Source organism: Toxotes jaculatrix, chromosome 19, assembly GCF_017976425.1.
Source record: "Toxotes jaculatrix isolate fToxJac2 chromosome 19, fToxJac2.pri, whole genome shotgun sequence".
NCBI lineage: Eukaryota > Metazoa > Chordata > Actinopteri > Toxotidae > Toxotes > Toxotes jaculatrix.
Genome location: NC_054412.1, coordinates 20,433,182 through 20,449,002, shown reverse-complemented (window position 1 = coordinate 20,449,002; position 15,821 = coordinate 20,433,182). Strand labels below are relative to the sequence as shown.

At 39.9% G+C, this 15,821-nt stretch overlaps 1 protein-coding gene across 1 annotated transcript; it reads left to right on the top strand.

The window, feature by feature from the left end:
- Positions 1-1,783: 1,783 nt before the first annotated feature.
- On the top strand, positions 1,784-14,452 carry LOC121200001 (uncharacterized protein C14orf132-like). Its single transcript, XM_041065027.1, has 2 exons — positions 1,784-1,810; positions 14,222-14,452. Exons 1-2 carry the CDS (start codon positions 1,784-1,786, stop codon positions 14,450-14,452), a joined length of 258 nt encoding a protein of 85 aa, XP_040920961.1.
- Positions 14,453-15,821: the final 1,369 nt, after the last annotated feature.

The window sequence follows — 15,821 nt, the reverse complement described above, 5'->3', positions numbered from 1 at the left end:
ATATTGCTCTTCCATGCCGTGCTAAGACAAATATCTTTGGTGGGATATAAATTTGTGGGAGTCTATGTGTCAGACATGTGGGTTAGGCCATCTTGAGGCCCTTTTCCAAATTTATGTGAACAGTATCATTATTTCAAAAGCTGCCTGTAAACCTCATCTTCCATCATTAATGTGTTTAATACACTGACGTCTAATACTGTATCATATAAACTCTGACTGACTATAAAGTCTCTCACAGACAGTGGGAGAACTGGGGGCCGGACAGATAATTGTTGATCTGTGGCCCTGTTGCACAGCAGTCTGGCCATGAGAATCAGTACTATGAAAATTACATTATGCTAAATTTACCATGTGATCCAGTATAGTACAGGTAATGTGAGCTTGAATAATAATCCTTTATTAGGGACTGCCTCTGTCTGTTCCTTTTGGCTCCTGCCATCACTCAGGCCTTGTTTGAATATAAGCTTTCATCAGAGAATTTATGGTTTATCTTTACAGGAAAAACTTACCTTATTTATTGCCTAAGGGATAGTGTGAACTGCAAATGCAATATGGTCACTGGTCAACAAATGTATTTTAATGTCGATAGTACACAACAGAGTTGCTACTTCTGATTGTTGTCAAAAGAAAAGAAACATACAAAAACTTTTTTACACAATGGTGGATCACAGTGTGTGTGTGTGTGTGTGTGTGTGTGTGTGTGTGTGTAGTTTCCATATCCAGAGCGTAGGTTATAGTGCCGAATGCAGCTGTGGGTCTCTGGAAATAGGCTGTGTTACATTAAAGATTTACCAATTCATCAAACAATCATTAATCACACAGACTTCCCTGCATTTAGCAGCAGCCGGGCTGAAAGCCGCTCCGCTCAGAGCGTGTGATGGATTGCCAACTGTGTGCGAAATACATGCCTACATTGCTGTACAGCAACACAAGATCTCAAGCACTCCTGTATTTCAGTATGCATGGCAAGTATGTGTGATTAGAAGAAAATCCAATTAGAGAGCCATAACTGATGTTAGTCGAACGATTCAATTATTTCTTTAATATTCATGTGTGAATTGTACATGAGGCTATTAACAATTCATAATCATTCATAACAATTAAATTGTCTATGGGTTTTATTAAGACTTTGAGGTTGTGTCCAAGGTCACTGTTTACTATTCTACAATAGTCAATAGTTAACTCTACAGTGACCTGTATCCCTGTATTTATATTTTTGGACAATTATAACAGACTCCAATTTAAATCTAACATACCACAATATAAGCTGCAGAGAAGGTAAATATGAACAGCAAATAAAAATGGACAGCTAATATGTTATCAGCACATCATCAGGACCCATAACGTTGCCAAACTTTTTTTTTTTTTTTTGGTGTCCTTATTAATTAATTTCGACCCATGGCAGAATTATCCCTCAACACAATACCTGCATTAATGTGTTTGTCCTGATCCAGATAAGATACCAGTGTATATGATAAAACATATACAGAGAGGCTGTAAAGAGAGAAAGATGTGATCTCTGAACACAGTCCTCCCCTCTTCCTCCTACCTCCCTCCCTCCCAGCTCTCTGTTAACCACTCCACTCTTTCTTCCCTCTCCCCCTCACAGGCTGCCCACACGGAGGAGCGTTGATGTTGTCTCTGTCTGTGTGGAGGATGAGGCACCGCGTCACCTCCAACCGGGGATCCTACTGTCCTTCCCAGCGGGAGTAGGACGACTCTCGACGCCGTCTCAGGAAGACCTCACGCCGGCTAACGGTCTTCAAAAGAACCGCCGTCAACCATGGATCTCTCCTTCATGGCAGCGCAGGTAAACCCCCTCACATTTAATTTATTACATTCATCATGAAAGTGAAAATACAAAAGATGTTTAAAAAAAAAAAAATCAAACAGGTATTTATTGTGTGCTTACCGGGAACTTTTTTTCAGTCTGAGTTTTAAAATAGTGACGTATGTAACCAAGCCGACAAATACTTTTCGACATATTTCGAAAACAATGTTATATTAGGCCAAGATATTATACGAATACAGATTTAATGCAGCCACAATATGAGTTAAGTTCACATTTAGATTTACTCCCAGGCTTAATGACACGTGCCCGTCAGTTAAAGAATGACACCTGAAATGTGAAGTTTGTTTGCTAATAACATTTTAATCAGCAGAAAGAGTTCGACTGTGAGTCAGTCCAGCAGGGTCAAGATACATTACCTGTCTTTACAGAAGAGGAATTAGGACCACATGCAAATAAATAAATAAAATTAAATAACTCAGAATTCGGACTTGAAACTCAGTACTCTATTTTACCCCCCACATGTGGTCATAATCTTCCTCTGTATGTCCTACATGACAAGAATAAAGTTCATACGTTGTGACCGTGAACTAGAGTAGAATAGAAAACACACGATTATCCATGATCTTCTCATGGTGACATCATGGCTCTTGTAACTGAGCTGTTAACCTGTATCACTGTGCCTTTATTCTAAGATCCCGTGGACTTATTAAAAGTCAAATTGTATTAGTCATTATGTTAACAATGAAAGTGGCTTCTCCTGATTTGAGAGAATTCCTCATACAGGTTCAGGTCCCAGACCTGTCTAATGCATTGTCTACAGAATAATTTAGGATTTAAATACAATATATAACTAAAATAAACACAAAGAAAATATTAATTTTTTATTGACGATATTATTGTTCTCGTGGATACCAATTAACTGAGAGAAGCTTTTGAAGTTTTATGATTTTGTTGTTATATTTTGATTCAACAGTTGATTTTTAAGTCACGCTACTCTTTGCTGTTACCAAACCTCACAACCTTGTCTCATTATTTAAATTATTACTTCATTATATTTATTATTATTTAAATTTCGGGCATCAGGTATGGTCACATCTCTGCCCACAGGAAGTGGACAAATCAAAGTTTAAAAGTGAAATGCCTGCAGTCGCCATAGAAACAGTAAGCAAACACTTGTCCACTGTCCATTGAAAACTAGACCCATTCTGTTAGTCTGTTGCCAACCAAGCGAAGTAGGCAACTGCTCTGCTCAGATATTGACTAGCTGGAGACGCCCCCACGCATCATACCTGACCAGGAACAACAACAGCAAAACTGTGTCTGAGATATGTAAAGAACAGAATCTGTCCTCTCTTAATCCCAGCATAAGTAGGGAACAGGAGCAAGATGTGAGGCAGGAATAATAATAATAATAAGCTGTTAGCTCTGGTAGACTTGACTGTCCTTCACCGGTACATACGGGCTGAGAGTTGAATTGTTCTTTTTGTGGAAGGATTTGTCCTCATTTCTTCACCGGCCAAGATAAAATGAGCTCTAATCCTTCGCCAAATGACTGTTTTTCAGTGCGGGATTGAAATGAATGTCTGGCCTGTTTATTTCTGACAAAGGATGAAGGATGCTTTATTTGGTCATAATGGCCATGATTACAATCAAGATGTCCTTTATTAAGGTGCCGTTTTTGCCTTTGTCTCATATCTTGATATCTGGGATTTGAAGGCTTTTCCGGTTTCTAATTACATTTGCTTTGTGTTTTGTTTTTCTTTAATCGCTTACATATATTTGGTCCAAGAAAACATGAAGGTTTCATGACTGTAACAGCATCTCTATCAATACTCAATCACTACTCAGTTACTCACTGCATAATTTGAAATGTAGTCCCTTTATCTAAAGTCATTTAAGCTCATAATAAAACCTGTGGAAGTGACGGTTAGCACCAGCTAGAAAAACGAGAGGACTACTTACTGGAATACTTTGACATTTCATATAAAAGAGTGAGTAAAGACAATAGATTTAGGACCAGATTTGTTAGCCCTGGAGCTAGAAGTCGACTCCACTGATGATACCATCAGAGTTATTTAAGTTTGGGCCTGGAGCCTACAAGTTTTTAACAAAAAGCCTGTGTCTTAAACCGTGTGTTCACCAGGCAGAGCCATTATCCTGCCTTGTTTTTAATCTGTCTCTTTTTGAGTCCCCCCCAGTCTGAATGAATGGCTGCCAACGCAGTCACCACCCGCTCTGTGCTGTTTCATGTAATTGTGAGTTTGGGCTGTTTGGACACAGTGTGGAATATCAGCTTGTCAGACATTGTCAATCACACAGACGAGCTAAATTAGAAATGTGTTGGGCTGTCTGAGTGAAATCTGCTGTTCTGATTGCAATGAAGGAATGCCCCACAAGGTCTGCAGAGATGGATCACGCATACATTACCTGTCGAGGATCTGGTTAATGGAGACTGTGGACTGTGCAGCTAATTGTACAAGCTAATAACAAGATGTACAGTACAAGATAAAGTCCAAAGCCTCCTAGAGGTAGCAATTCTAATTACCACCATATTTTAAATCTTGCTGGTAATTTTGCTTTTCTAAGAAGTTTCCATTAGTACTTTGAGGATGGCACCAGATGAGTGTCCAAAAAGGAAGTGTTTCTTCCTCTGGGGAATATGAGCAGTAAATTCAAAGGATGTCCCAATAAAGTTTTTTTTTTTTTTTTTTTTTTTACCACAATCCTTATCTGAGTCCTTTCACTCTGGATTTCTGCCCACACCAAGTCAAGCGGGTACTAATATTTATGTAAATGACACAGCTGCCCAGTGCACATTCAAGCTGAAAACCCCAAAGTGAGATAGTACAGTATATATATAGTAAAACTTAATATCATGTAAGCAAGAGTCTTGCATTTCTTGCCCTCTCCTCTATGGCTTCTCATAAACACAACAACCTACACACATACTTCACACGCTCGCCCACTTCCTGGTTTATAATCCTTGGTGGTTTCTATTGGAACAGTTTTAAACTTGCATGCAAAAAAAGGGACCACATCCAAATCAAACCAGGCCATTGCGCACATAGACTTTTAACAGCTGTTATATGAAAATAAATAATGACATGACGTAGGCCTATATACTGTAGCCTCGTTCTGTAGAGCTCAAGCTCAACCAGGAATCTTAATCTCAGGGTTTTTTGTTGAACACCCTTCTGTGGTAATAAATCTCCTGCCTGCGGGGTCCTCTCTCTCTCTGAGATCGACAGGACAGGGAAGCCTGTTTACCCACTTAATGAATCCACTTTCCACAGACATTTTATCCAGGCTTTTATCCAGACAAGGTCGAGTGAATAGATGAGACAATGGCTTTCAAATTATGTGGTTTCATCAGGTGGTGTCTGGAAGAAGTAATTGATGGCAGCTGACAGCTGAAAATCAGTTTTTGCTGCCCTTCAGTGATTTAACCTTTCACTCTGCTGCGGCGACGTAGAGGTGCACTCAGCACGTGACACACCATTGTGTGTGGTTACAGGTGCACCCGTTGTCGATGCTGACTGTGGTCAGAGGTGAAACAGACAGCAAACTTTACAGTCAGAGATAGTTAGTGTCAAACTCAAGCATACATCAGTCTACACAGTGGCATGATCGTGACATTCGATGAAAATGTACTATCACTGTAATGGAATGGAACATCAAACACTCGCCTTTCTTTTACAGGAGAGTCCTCCTCTTTGCTTTATAGCCGGGATATTATTATGTCTTTGTGAAACATGATAAATACAGTGGCACCATGAGCTGCCGAGTGTGTAATGCGTAAAAACGGTGTGTCGTGTGGAAATAAATCATCCTCATTGATATGCAGATTAAATATTGGGCGTTGAAGTCCTCGTTAATGATGAGAGAAATTTAAATATTATAAATGGAGTTCATTATTTGAATCCACAGATTAAAGAAAGCAAAAAAAAAAAATTTCTGTGCATGGACCAAATGAAGCAGAAGATACGTTAATCAATCTGTGGGCAGGTTCACATCTCACTTATTGATCACTGTTTTAATCAGAAAACTGTATGGGCGTTTCCACACAGGTATTTAGGTTCACGTAAATGCAGCAGCAGCAGCAGCAGGCGAAAGGATTAGTGAAGAAGAGTGAAATATAGATCAGAGGGTGTGGTGATTAATGAATACATTTTCAGTCTGTCCCATCACTGATGTCATGGCTTGGAAACAGCTGAGCCAATCACAGTGAAGTATGAAAACAATAGCCTGACAGATAGGCAGCACAGAGCAGCACAGAGCCAGATGTTGTGTTTTTTGCCCCTTAATTAGTGTAATGATGGTAGAAATGGAAATGGAGTAATGGTAAACAGGATCGATGAGACCTGGTAATCCAACGTCTCCCTCATAAACAGGTCCAATACTGATTTATAGCAGTGAATAATATGTTTCTTTTGTAGCGGCCTGGTATCATTTGCATGAGACTTAATGGAAAATAAACGCAGTGGCAACAGACAACAGATGTTCTAAGAATTACTTACACTCATTTATATACACAGACCGATTTACCGCCGTTCCTGCTTTAATCACATTAAAGTTCAAATGCGATGTTGATTTAAACAGATCTACTCATTAGAGAGCGTTTAATTAAAATTGTTTATTTGTTGCGTGGCCACAAAAACAGATTTCAGTGTGGAAGGAGTCATCGTGGTCCTAAAGTGAACCTGCGTTAGATACTGAAGATAGAAAGTAAAAAGTAGCCCAGAGATCAGAGCCCACCCAGTCATCATAACAGATGCCTGATTTTTTATTTTCACATAGGAAAGCAAATCAGCAGAGTTGTTACTCTGCTACATCAGTTCATCAGCTCAAAGTTCAGATGGAGCAAATCCTCCATCTGTGTCTACGCAGGATTTGAAAGGAGGCACGTCACTGAGTTGTAGGTCCAGGGGCATAGCACAAAGATGTGGGGCTTCGTACACATGCAGTCTCAGTGGGGGCTCCCTCGCCCATCTAATACTCCATTGCCACGCCTGTGCAGACAACTAAATCAATAAGCCCATGCATTTTGAAGTGGTTATCACGGTAATCAGTAAGCCAGGCACCCTGATCCAAGGCAAGAGTTGAAATCAAAGCACTTTGATTTTCTGATTTTCCCATTTTCTACCAAACGTTCCACAGATAGAAAAATTGAAAGTGTGCAGGTTTCTGTTATTGATTGTTAATATGTAAAAATCAAACGGCTGCTTTCAGTCTCACAGCAGTTAAACCTCTTTAAATATATATATATATATATATATATATATATATATATATATATATATATATATATATATATATATGTGTGTAAGAGAGAATCCTGGTTCTTTCAGAGAAGACAAGACCCAAGAATGTATCCGTGTGTAGCACAGCAATTATAATAAACTCATATCTGGAATGGCGCATTACCAGCCTTCACTTTCTCAATATGCACGTGACAGATGACTCCAGCCCTGAACTCTTAGAAGAACCTGTGAAAAGACCACCGCCATCGATTGTCAGGGCAGAAATCCAATAATTGCCCCAACATTTTCGAAATTAGCTCTTGGAAGCAAAAGATGATGAAACATCTGACATGTTGTCTATGAAATTATCAATAAGGAAAATAGGGACAGCACTGAGAGACTTAAAATGACAGAACAGACGGATAATGCAGATGTTTAAAGCTTTTTTTAAAGGAAGCACTGGAATACAAATCAGGCTAAGTTTTGCCTATTATCTTTCTCTGTAATAGAATTGAAGTTGTGTCTCAAAGAGGGCGGCACGCTGGTGTAATGGCGCCACACAGCAAGAAAGTTCTGGGTTCATATCTGCCAGCCTGGGCTTTTCTGTGTGGAGTTTAACATGTTCTCCCTGTGTTTGCATGGGTTCCTCCCGGGTTCTCCAGCTTCCTCCCACAGTCCAAAGGCATGCAGATTAGGTTAACTGTGCGCTGTGTCTCGATATGTCAGCTCTGTGATAGACTCGCCCAAAGTCGGCCCACCCCCCGTGGCTCTTAATAGGATAAGCAGTATGGATGATGGATGGATGGATGGAAGTTAGACGCCTTGTCTGTTCTATGCCTTCTCCAACCTGTTCTGGAGGATTTCTCTTTTGGAAATGAGGCATTTTGATGACAGGTTGAAGTAAAGGAGATAGATGGGGACTGAGGTACAAAGATCCCCCATCCAGATTTTAGGGATTGGGCATGTTTTGAGTCATGGTCAGAGCCTGAACCCTTAAGCTGCCATGCTGTGATGTTTAGTTTCCACAGGTAGTGAAAGAAAGTCTTTGTATTTAACCTCTAAACTTTATGGTGCAGTGCGTTGAAGGGCTCTGAGAGTTGATGCCACTGTGATTGTATTCTTGTTTCCTTATGCTAAGGATTTTCACATGAGTTAGAACAAATTAGTTTGATATTTCTCTGTTTCCCTTTTTAACAAAATCAAATTTAAGAAAGGAAATGAGAAGCAATGTGCCTCATTAGTGAATAAAGCCCACTGTTTCTTTTCAAATCCGTTGTGCTAGAGGGCAGAGCCAGCACAACACAAACACGTGCCACGGTCCAAATACTTACCAACTGCGAAGTGCATCCTGTTTTCAGAACAGAAGAAACATCAGTCAGAGTGCTCACTCTGATCTCAGTGAACAAACAGCTGCTTGCAGGCTCTCGGACTCTGTTTTCTCATGTGCCGGCCCCGCAGGTGATGAACAGAGAAGCACTTAAACCCCCCCATGACTGTCATCCAACAGGAGGCTTATTTGTTGCCCATAGCAACATTAAGATGTTTTCAGGCTTTGCAACAGCTGCTTCGTAAAGTGCTCTCTGTGCTCTGAATGTCTGCACTGAGGAAAAGCTGCTCCTTCAATGGCATGGTGTTTCCATATGAACTGAGGTAGATACAGTCATTCTTCCTCTCTTCATATGATACATAGGGTGTAGATGATAGAGAGATTTACACAAGGTTGAGGTCTACACAAAACAATATGGAGTCATAATATGAGTAAAAGGGGGTGGACCTTGGACAGAGGATGGAGTGTGAATGGTTTAGACTCCTCTCACCTAAAAATATGTATATCTCTTGCCTTAAAGCTTGTAGCAAGTTGCCCAACAATCAAGCTTGTTAGGCAACTTGGGGTAAGCAGAACAAGTTGTTACACCAGCATCTGTGATACTATTACCTTATAGCACTGTTAGCATTTTACATATCGAGCAGACACAGCAAGATTATCATTCACTTGTAGTTTTCATTTATAGATCAAATGTCAGTCTGTAAGTTTTTCTAATAAATATCTGTCAGTGGTTCAATACAGCGCATGTATTCTCACTCCCTGTCATTGGCTCCGTAAATGATGACTAATTATGACTGAAATCACGAGTCATGAATAATGAAAACAGAACAGAAGCCAGCAGAGGAAACAGCACATGTAAGCAAATAGTTCGAAAGTAGTTCAGGTTACATCTGTTTCGGCTGTTGTCCACCTTTGCTATATCTGCATTTACATCTGTTGTTAAATAGAAATAAAAACTAATAATAGTCTTCACCAGGTCATTTTTTTTCAAGGAGAGAGTTCTGTTCTGTTCTTCTATTATTTTGCATACGAAGTGAGCTGGTTAGCTGAGGAGAAGCTGTCTATAAGATAATGGAGTTGGGGAAATCACTACCTACCCTTTTATTTACTGACTAAATTAGATGAATTTCAATGTTCCATCAGAAGGAAGACTGTGTAAATCTCCCCTCACTGATGCAGGATGGAAATGTAATCACCAGTGACAGATATATGCACCTGGTTGAAGTCAGTCTGGAAGGTTGTTTCCAGATTTTCTAGTTAGTTTGTAGTTAGTTTGCTATTTGTGTTTTTTTTTAAATCTTCATTGAAGTTGAGCAAATCTTCCTTTTGTGGGAAATAGTATGTTGAAGAAAGATATCACTGCAGCATCTCTGCTTTCAGCTTCCTGTGTAAAGATGCACTTACCACCAAATTTATAAAAGTATATCAGAAACACTGTCACAACTGAAACGAATATTTACAAGAGCGTGCACATGTGGAGCAGTGGCAAGGGTAAAAAAAAAAAATCAACAGAAATGAAGCTGTAAAAATCCAGGTTGTGCGTCCAGCTTTGTGCAAAAGCCATTTAACAATAGTTATGAGGAAAAATAATTAAATGAATGCAGTGATTCCAATTAATCAGTCTAATATCAGAACCCATGACTTAATAATTACTTTTATCTCTGATCTCTACCTACAGGACGACGACTGGGTCTAAATAAAGAAAACTTATTAACTGTTATCTACGAAATGACTGATGATCACTCCAAGATGCATAGTGAGGCAAAAGAATATTACTCAGTAAATTATACAATGAACTGTAATGAATTGGCAAATGGTGGGAGAGAATTTGATTTGGCTATTTACTGTATCCCTATACGACTAACTGATACAAAGATGTCCACAAAGGAAAATTAAAAATTTTGACATTAACCCAGTTGAGCAGAAAGTAAGATGGTTTTGCCTACTTGGAGCAGTGCTGGCTGTTCCTGGAGGCTTTCTTGTTTGGAACCCGAAGTAGTTGACGCTTGAAGTCGGTAACCTCTCAGCGGAGGATTGTGGGATGGTTTCCCTGATAATGATGGGAAGCAGTGGAAGGAAGGATCTTTTTACTTTTTGGCTGGACGGCAGAAGCAGTCGGACTGAAAGGGTCTCACTGGGGTAGGGGAAGTGGTACTGTGACTCTGGTGAAAGTAACCAGACAGGTACTATCTGCCAATCAACGATTAGTTATGATGCCATGACTGCTTCACAAGTCAGCACATCAAAATTTATTGTAGGGTGTAATGTCTGTCTTCTTTGTTTCACATCTTTGTTGCATTACTTCCTGTTTTATTTTGTATTCCTCACCTCTCCTCTCATTTCAGACCCTACTTCCTGTCCTCATGTGTCTCCTCTTCTGTGGTTGTCTTCCCCTTCTCTGATGTGTTTCACCTGTGTGCAATTATTGCTGCCTTTCCCTGTGTATTTAGTCTGTGTGCTCCCAGTTCCCTGAGTCAGTTCATCTTCGTAGTGTCCGTAGTGTTGCAGCATTTCCCTAGTGTTTAGCTAGCTTTATCCCAGTTTTCTAGATCTCTGCTCATGTTTTTGACCTCACCTTTGCTGAAGCCCTCTTCTGGACTTTTTGACTTTATGATCTTACAGCTGAAGTGTATCTGGTGTTGTGCGCTTGATTCCTCAATCTCTGTGCACCAGTTTTGATGAACTAGAGCAGAGAATAATTCCTCCATTAACTTTTTTAATTGTTTTATGTGGAGTTTACGCACATCCACCTTCCATCGCCATCACCACTCCCACTCCCCGTGATCCTTAAAAGGAAGTGGTATAGATAATTGATGGATGGATAGATTATACAACAGTCCTGTGATCAATAGTGATAACAATACATTTGTGGATGGGCACTAAACAGAGATTTGTTTGGCAGATGCTTAGTTGTACATACTCACTAGATGGCAGTATGGTCACACAGTAGTTATTGTTTTAAACTTTATATTTTATAACTTGACTATTTTAAATGATACAAACATGGGAACTGAACTCATTTTTAAGAAAATTGCTGAGTAATGTCAGCCAGATTACTGAATAGTTGGATGGGTACTTCATGTGAATGCAGACATGTTACAAATAGGAGAATTCGAGTCTCCCAAGTCAGTGTTGGTGTACAGAATGATTTACGATCGGGGCCTGTTAGGAGACTGTTATTTAAGAAAGAGAAAGAAAGAAGGGGAGTTGCTTGTAGACGTGTTAGACAGAGACAATTGTCTAACAGAAGGAAACATGTTTTTGATGTTTCCTTCTCTGGGGATGCAACAGTCAATATTAGTCAGAGGCGAGGTCTAGTTGTTGGGATGAGTTTTCATTCTGTGGAGATATTGATTGTTTTTTCTACCATTTTCTTTGTGTCCATTTAGTCCTGTTTTAATCCCACCAGTTCTTTGCCGTAAATCTCTCAGCTGTGAGTCTGGTCTTTTCCTGGGAGTGAATCCTTCCTCCACTCTGTTTAATGTCAGCTTGATAGTTTTTATTATGAGAGAGGGAGAAGCAAGATCCTGGGTCTATATACAAAGTGAATGACTGGCTTATCACTGATGCCAAGCCATGTCTGCAAGAATACACAATGACATAATTTCAGAAACAGGATCTCCTAATTAATAATTAGTCAGTTATCTTAAAAACTATTGGATAGATTGCTTTGCTATCTGGTAGGGTCAATCATGTCTATTTACCCCTTAAGGGTAAATTGTAATGACTTTGGTGATAGCTTAATTTTTGATCTAGTCTTTTGATTATAAGGTCAGAGCTATTAACTTGTGCAGTGGATGTCATACTGCCACTATAAAATAACTGTTTGTGAATTTGAATTGTTTGTATCTCTCCTTTATGTAGCAATGTCTTTGTTTTGAGACAGAGAAGAATAACGAATTGAATTGACTTAAAGGTTTAATGGTTTGGCAGCAATGTGTATGTTTATCATTAATTTTAATGGCTTTCAATGAAACAAGCACAGGGGGTACTTTCTCAAAACAAGTCAGTAACTTTCTCAACAAACAGTGTCAAATACTTTACAAAACTGTTTTCATAAAAGGGCACAGCAGACTGGCTGATTAATAGGATGAAGAGTTCTACTGGGAGCTGGTTTTCAATAACTTCTGTTACATGATCTCTGTCTTCAGGGTTGCTGCTCAGAGTCAGTGGAAATGCAAATGTGTCGCAGCATTTTGCCTGATAAGATCACTGTGAAATTCATTATGAAGAATAAGAAAAACTCACAGGCATCATTGCTGAAGTTATTGAATCGCCATATGTTCATGCTGATGGAATGGCTATATTTCGACATGATAAGAGGAGTGATTGATAAGTTCATGGTCTACATGTTTTTTTCGACTTCACTAAGATGGGAGAGGGTACAAGATCCAGATTTATCAACCATGTATTCTGGGTGGAGAACCGGTCTTTTCTGGCCAAACTGTAATTCGTCTTATCCTGGCAGCACAGTCTTTATCCAGATGAAACCAAAATAAAATCAGATGGGGTCCAGCATGGTGTGGACCTGGCCAGGACTACCAGAGTGACTGCATAGTGATGACAGTTGGCGGTGGGACTGTGCTGCTATGGGGCTGCATGAGTGTAGTGGAGATGACATGTACAGATGACACTATGACACTATATCAATATGATATGCTTGTTGTTCACACATGTTGACACAGGGACATAGGACAGTGGTATACGGTATGCGGGTGTATGTTGCCTTTAGTCTTGTTCCCTAATTAGTGACCTGGCCTAAGAATGATGATATCAGCCAGTGTCTTAGTTGGTCAGTCCATCCAAAGCACCCAAGAGTTTCGGTGACAACCTTTTTAGTTGCCTTCATTGGCCACCTGGTTGCAAAAATGACACATTTATGTGAAATTTACCAAACAATTTCATGCTCCTCAGAGGAAAAATGCTTTTCATGTTGGACATGCCGCGAGCACCACAATGTGGTCAACCTGTCATCTTTTCTTATCTCTTAGATTTCAACTATCAGCCATTCACCAAATGTCTTCCTGAGTCACATCAAACTGTCAGGCCCCCGTAAGGCAGAGGTCACTTCATCATCTTCGAGATTCACCTCATGTTCTCTCTGTTCTTCGGGTTCCGCTCCAGTGGCTCTTTGTAGATTATATTCAGATGTGCCACAGGATCCTGAACGGACACCACTCCCGATTTTAAAACAGACCCTTTTTTTAAAAATAAAATATATAAATGTATTCATTAACAAAAACAATTTAGGATGTTTGTTGTTTTTTTAGGCACTATGTGGATGGAGAATTCTGCTTAAAAAAAAAAACTAGCAGCACCTTCCTATTGTGACAGTACATCGTCTTTCCTGGTCTGTCCCTAGCTGTCCTCGGGAACAGTATTCCTTCATGAATGCAGTTCATTTTAATAGTTGACATTACATTAGGCTGGATATTCAGGATTCTGTCATATTGACTTTACATTTTCATGCTACAGTAGAGTAGTTTTGTTAATTTGTTTGGTCAACGTCCAGTAGAGTTTCTGAATTTTACTGAGCGAGTTCTGGGAGTTATAATTGAACTGGCAGCAAAGGGGTGACTCAAAGCTTATGGGTTTATTACACAACTTTCTTTGGCTGAACTTTGGGTACCACTTTCTGACAAGTCAGAAGCATCATAAGCCTTAATAAATGGCCTTATTAATAGTTAATAAGTTGTTTATCAATGCATTATACATCATTTATAAGTCATTAATAAGAACAACCTTTGGGTTGTAGAAAATCCCCCATCAATAAAAAGACACCCACTGAGTTTCAGTGACAGTGATATAGCATTGAATTAAATAAGTAAACCAAATTGAAATAATTATTTACTGTGTCCACAGATTCCGGTGATGACGGGCGCCTTCATGGACTCGTCTCCCAACGATGACTACAGCACCGACCACTCTCTGTTCAACTCGTCTGCCAGCGTCCATGCTGCCTCCTTAGCAGCTCATAGCCCACCCGAGGAGCCTCAGTCCATGTCTCGGGACGCCATTTGGCTCTGGATCGCTATCACTGCCACCATTGGGAACATAGTAGTTGTGGGTGTAGTGTACGCCTTCACATTCTGAAAGTAACTGCTCTGAGCCAGGATGTGTGAAAGAACATGGGATATAGTTTATGACAACCCATAAATATACGATGGGCTGTGCGTGGACCCTCTGTCGAGCAGATGACTCATCAAATGGAATTTCATCCAGTCATTAAAGGACACATCAGCAAAATGACCCAGTAGTCATCACAGTCACAAAGCACATGAGTCATTATGAACGTGCCAGTGAAGCATGAAAGAGTGGAAAGTATATCTTGCACAAATAACTGTCTTCTCTTTGGAAACAGGTGGTAAAAGCAGACATGACATACATGTTTCTGAAATATGTTTTTTGTTTTTTTGTTTTTTTAATTGCCCCCCATATTCAATGGGGGGGGGGGCATTCTCTAATATAGGTCCCTGCTCTGGTCACTGGCATCAGCCAAATTGTTTTCCAAGCTGAATAAGCTGTAACGAGTTCTGTGGTGAAAGTTGCTCGTTGCCATAGCGATGCATCTCCCTGCTCCTGTTCTCATGCTCCCACAGCAGCACACCTGCTTTATGTCTCCCAGCCCTCATCAGCTACTGCAACACAGACACACACACACACTCAGCAAATGACACCTCAACTCACATACACACACGCACACACACATACACACACACTTTTGCAAATGATTCCACAACACATGCCACACACACACAAACAGTCAGCAAATAACACAAAGTCACACACACACTTCAGCAAATGACTCCACAACACACACACACACCCCACTGCCTCACAGGCAAAAATGAGCCCAGCTATTTTCAGACAACCGACAATACTGAAGCTACAGAAAAGAATCCTAATAGATGACCCATGATTGGCAGGATAGGAATGGTCCGACATTTTAGGAAACATGTATATTCTGCTTCTTTCTGAAAGTGAGATGAAAACTTGAATTTCAAGCTTACGTCTGTGCAGTAAGAACGGGTTTGGAATCAGCTTTAGTTTAGGGTAAAGACTGGAAGAAGAGGAAAGAGCTGTGGTGACAGTACTTACAGGATGTTGTTCACAGTCACTGCACCCAGTATTGAAAGGAATAATGTCAACTAGCAAGCAGTAGCAGTAAAGGTTCCAGGCTAAAACTGAAGAAGGGCTCTAGGGCACTCCACAATAATTAACAATAATTTGATTTTTCTTTAGATTCTTTTTTAATTTGTCACTTCCGAAAATGATCAAAACCGCCCGCAAACCATGACTGAGACCAGCTGCCTTCTCTTCGAGTATATTACACTGTCACTTCTAATATATTAGCAAATCTATCACATATTCAATAAAGAAATGTCAGTTTTGCTGTTGGCGATGTATCAGAAAAACTGTGGAACCAAGCATGCAATTTGTTTTTATTTCCTTTTTTTTCCCC

Coding starts and splice junctions, on each gene's coding strand:
- LOC121200001 (XM_041065027.1), top strand. CDS start 1,784: ATGGATCTCTCCTTCATGGCAGCGCAG. Junction 1,811..14,221: donor TCTCCTTCATGGCAGCGCAG/GTAAACCCCCTC, acceptor CTGTGTCCACAG/ATTCCGGTGATGACGGGCGC.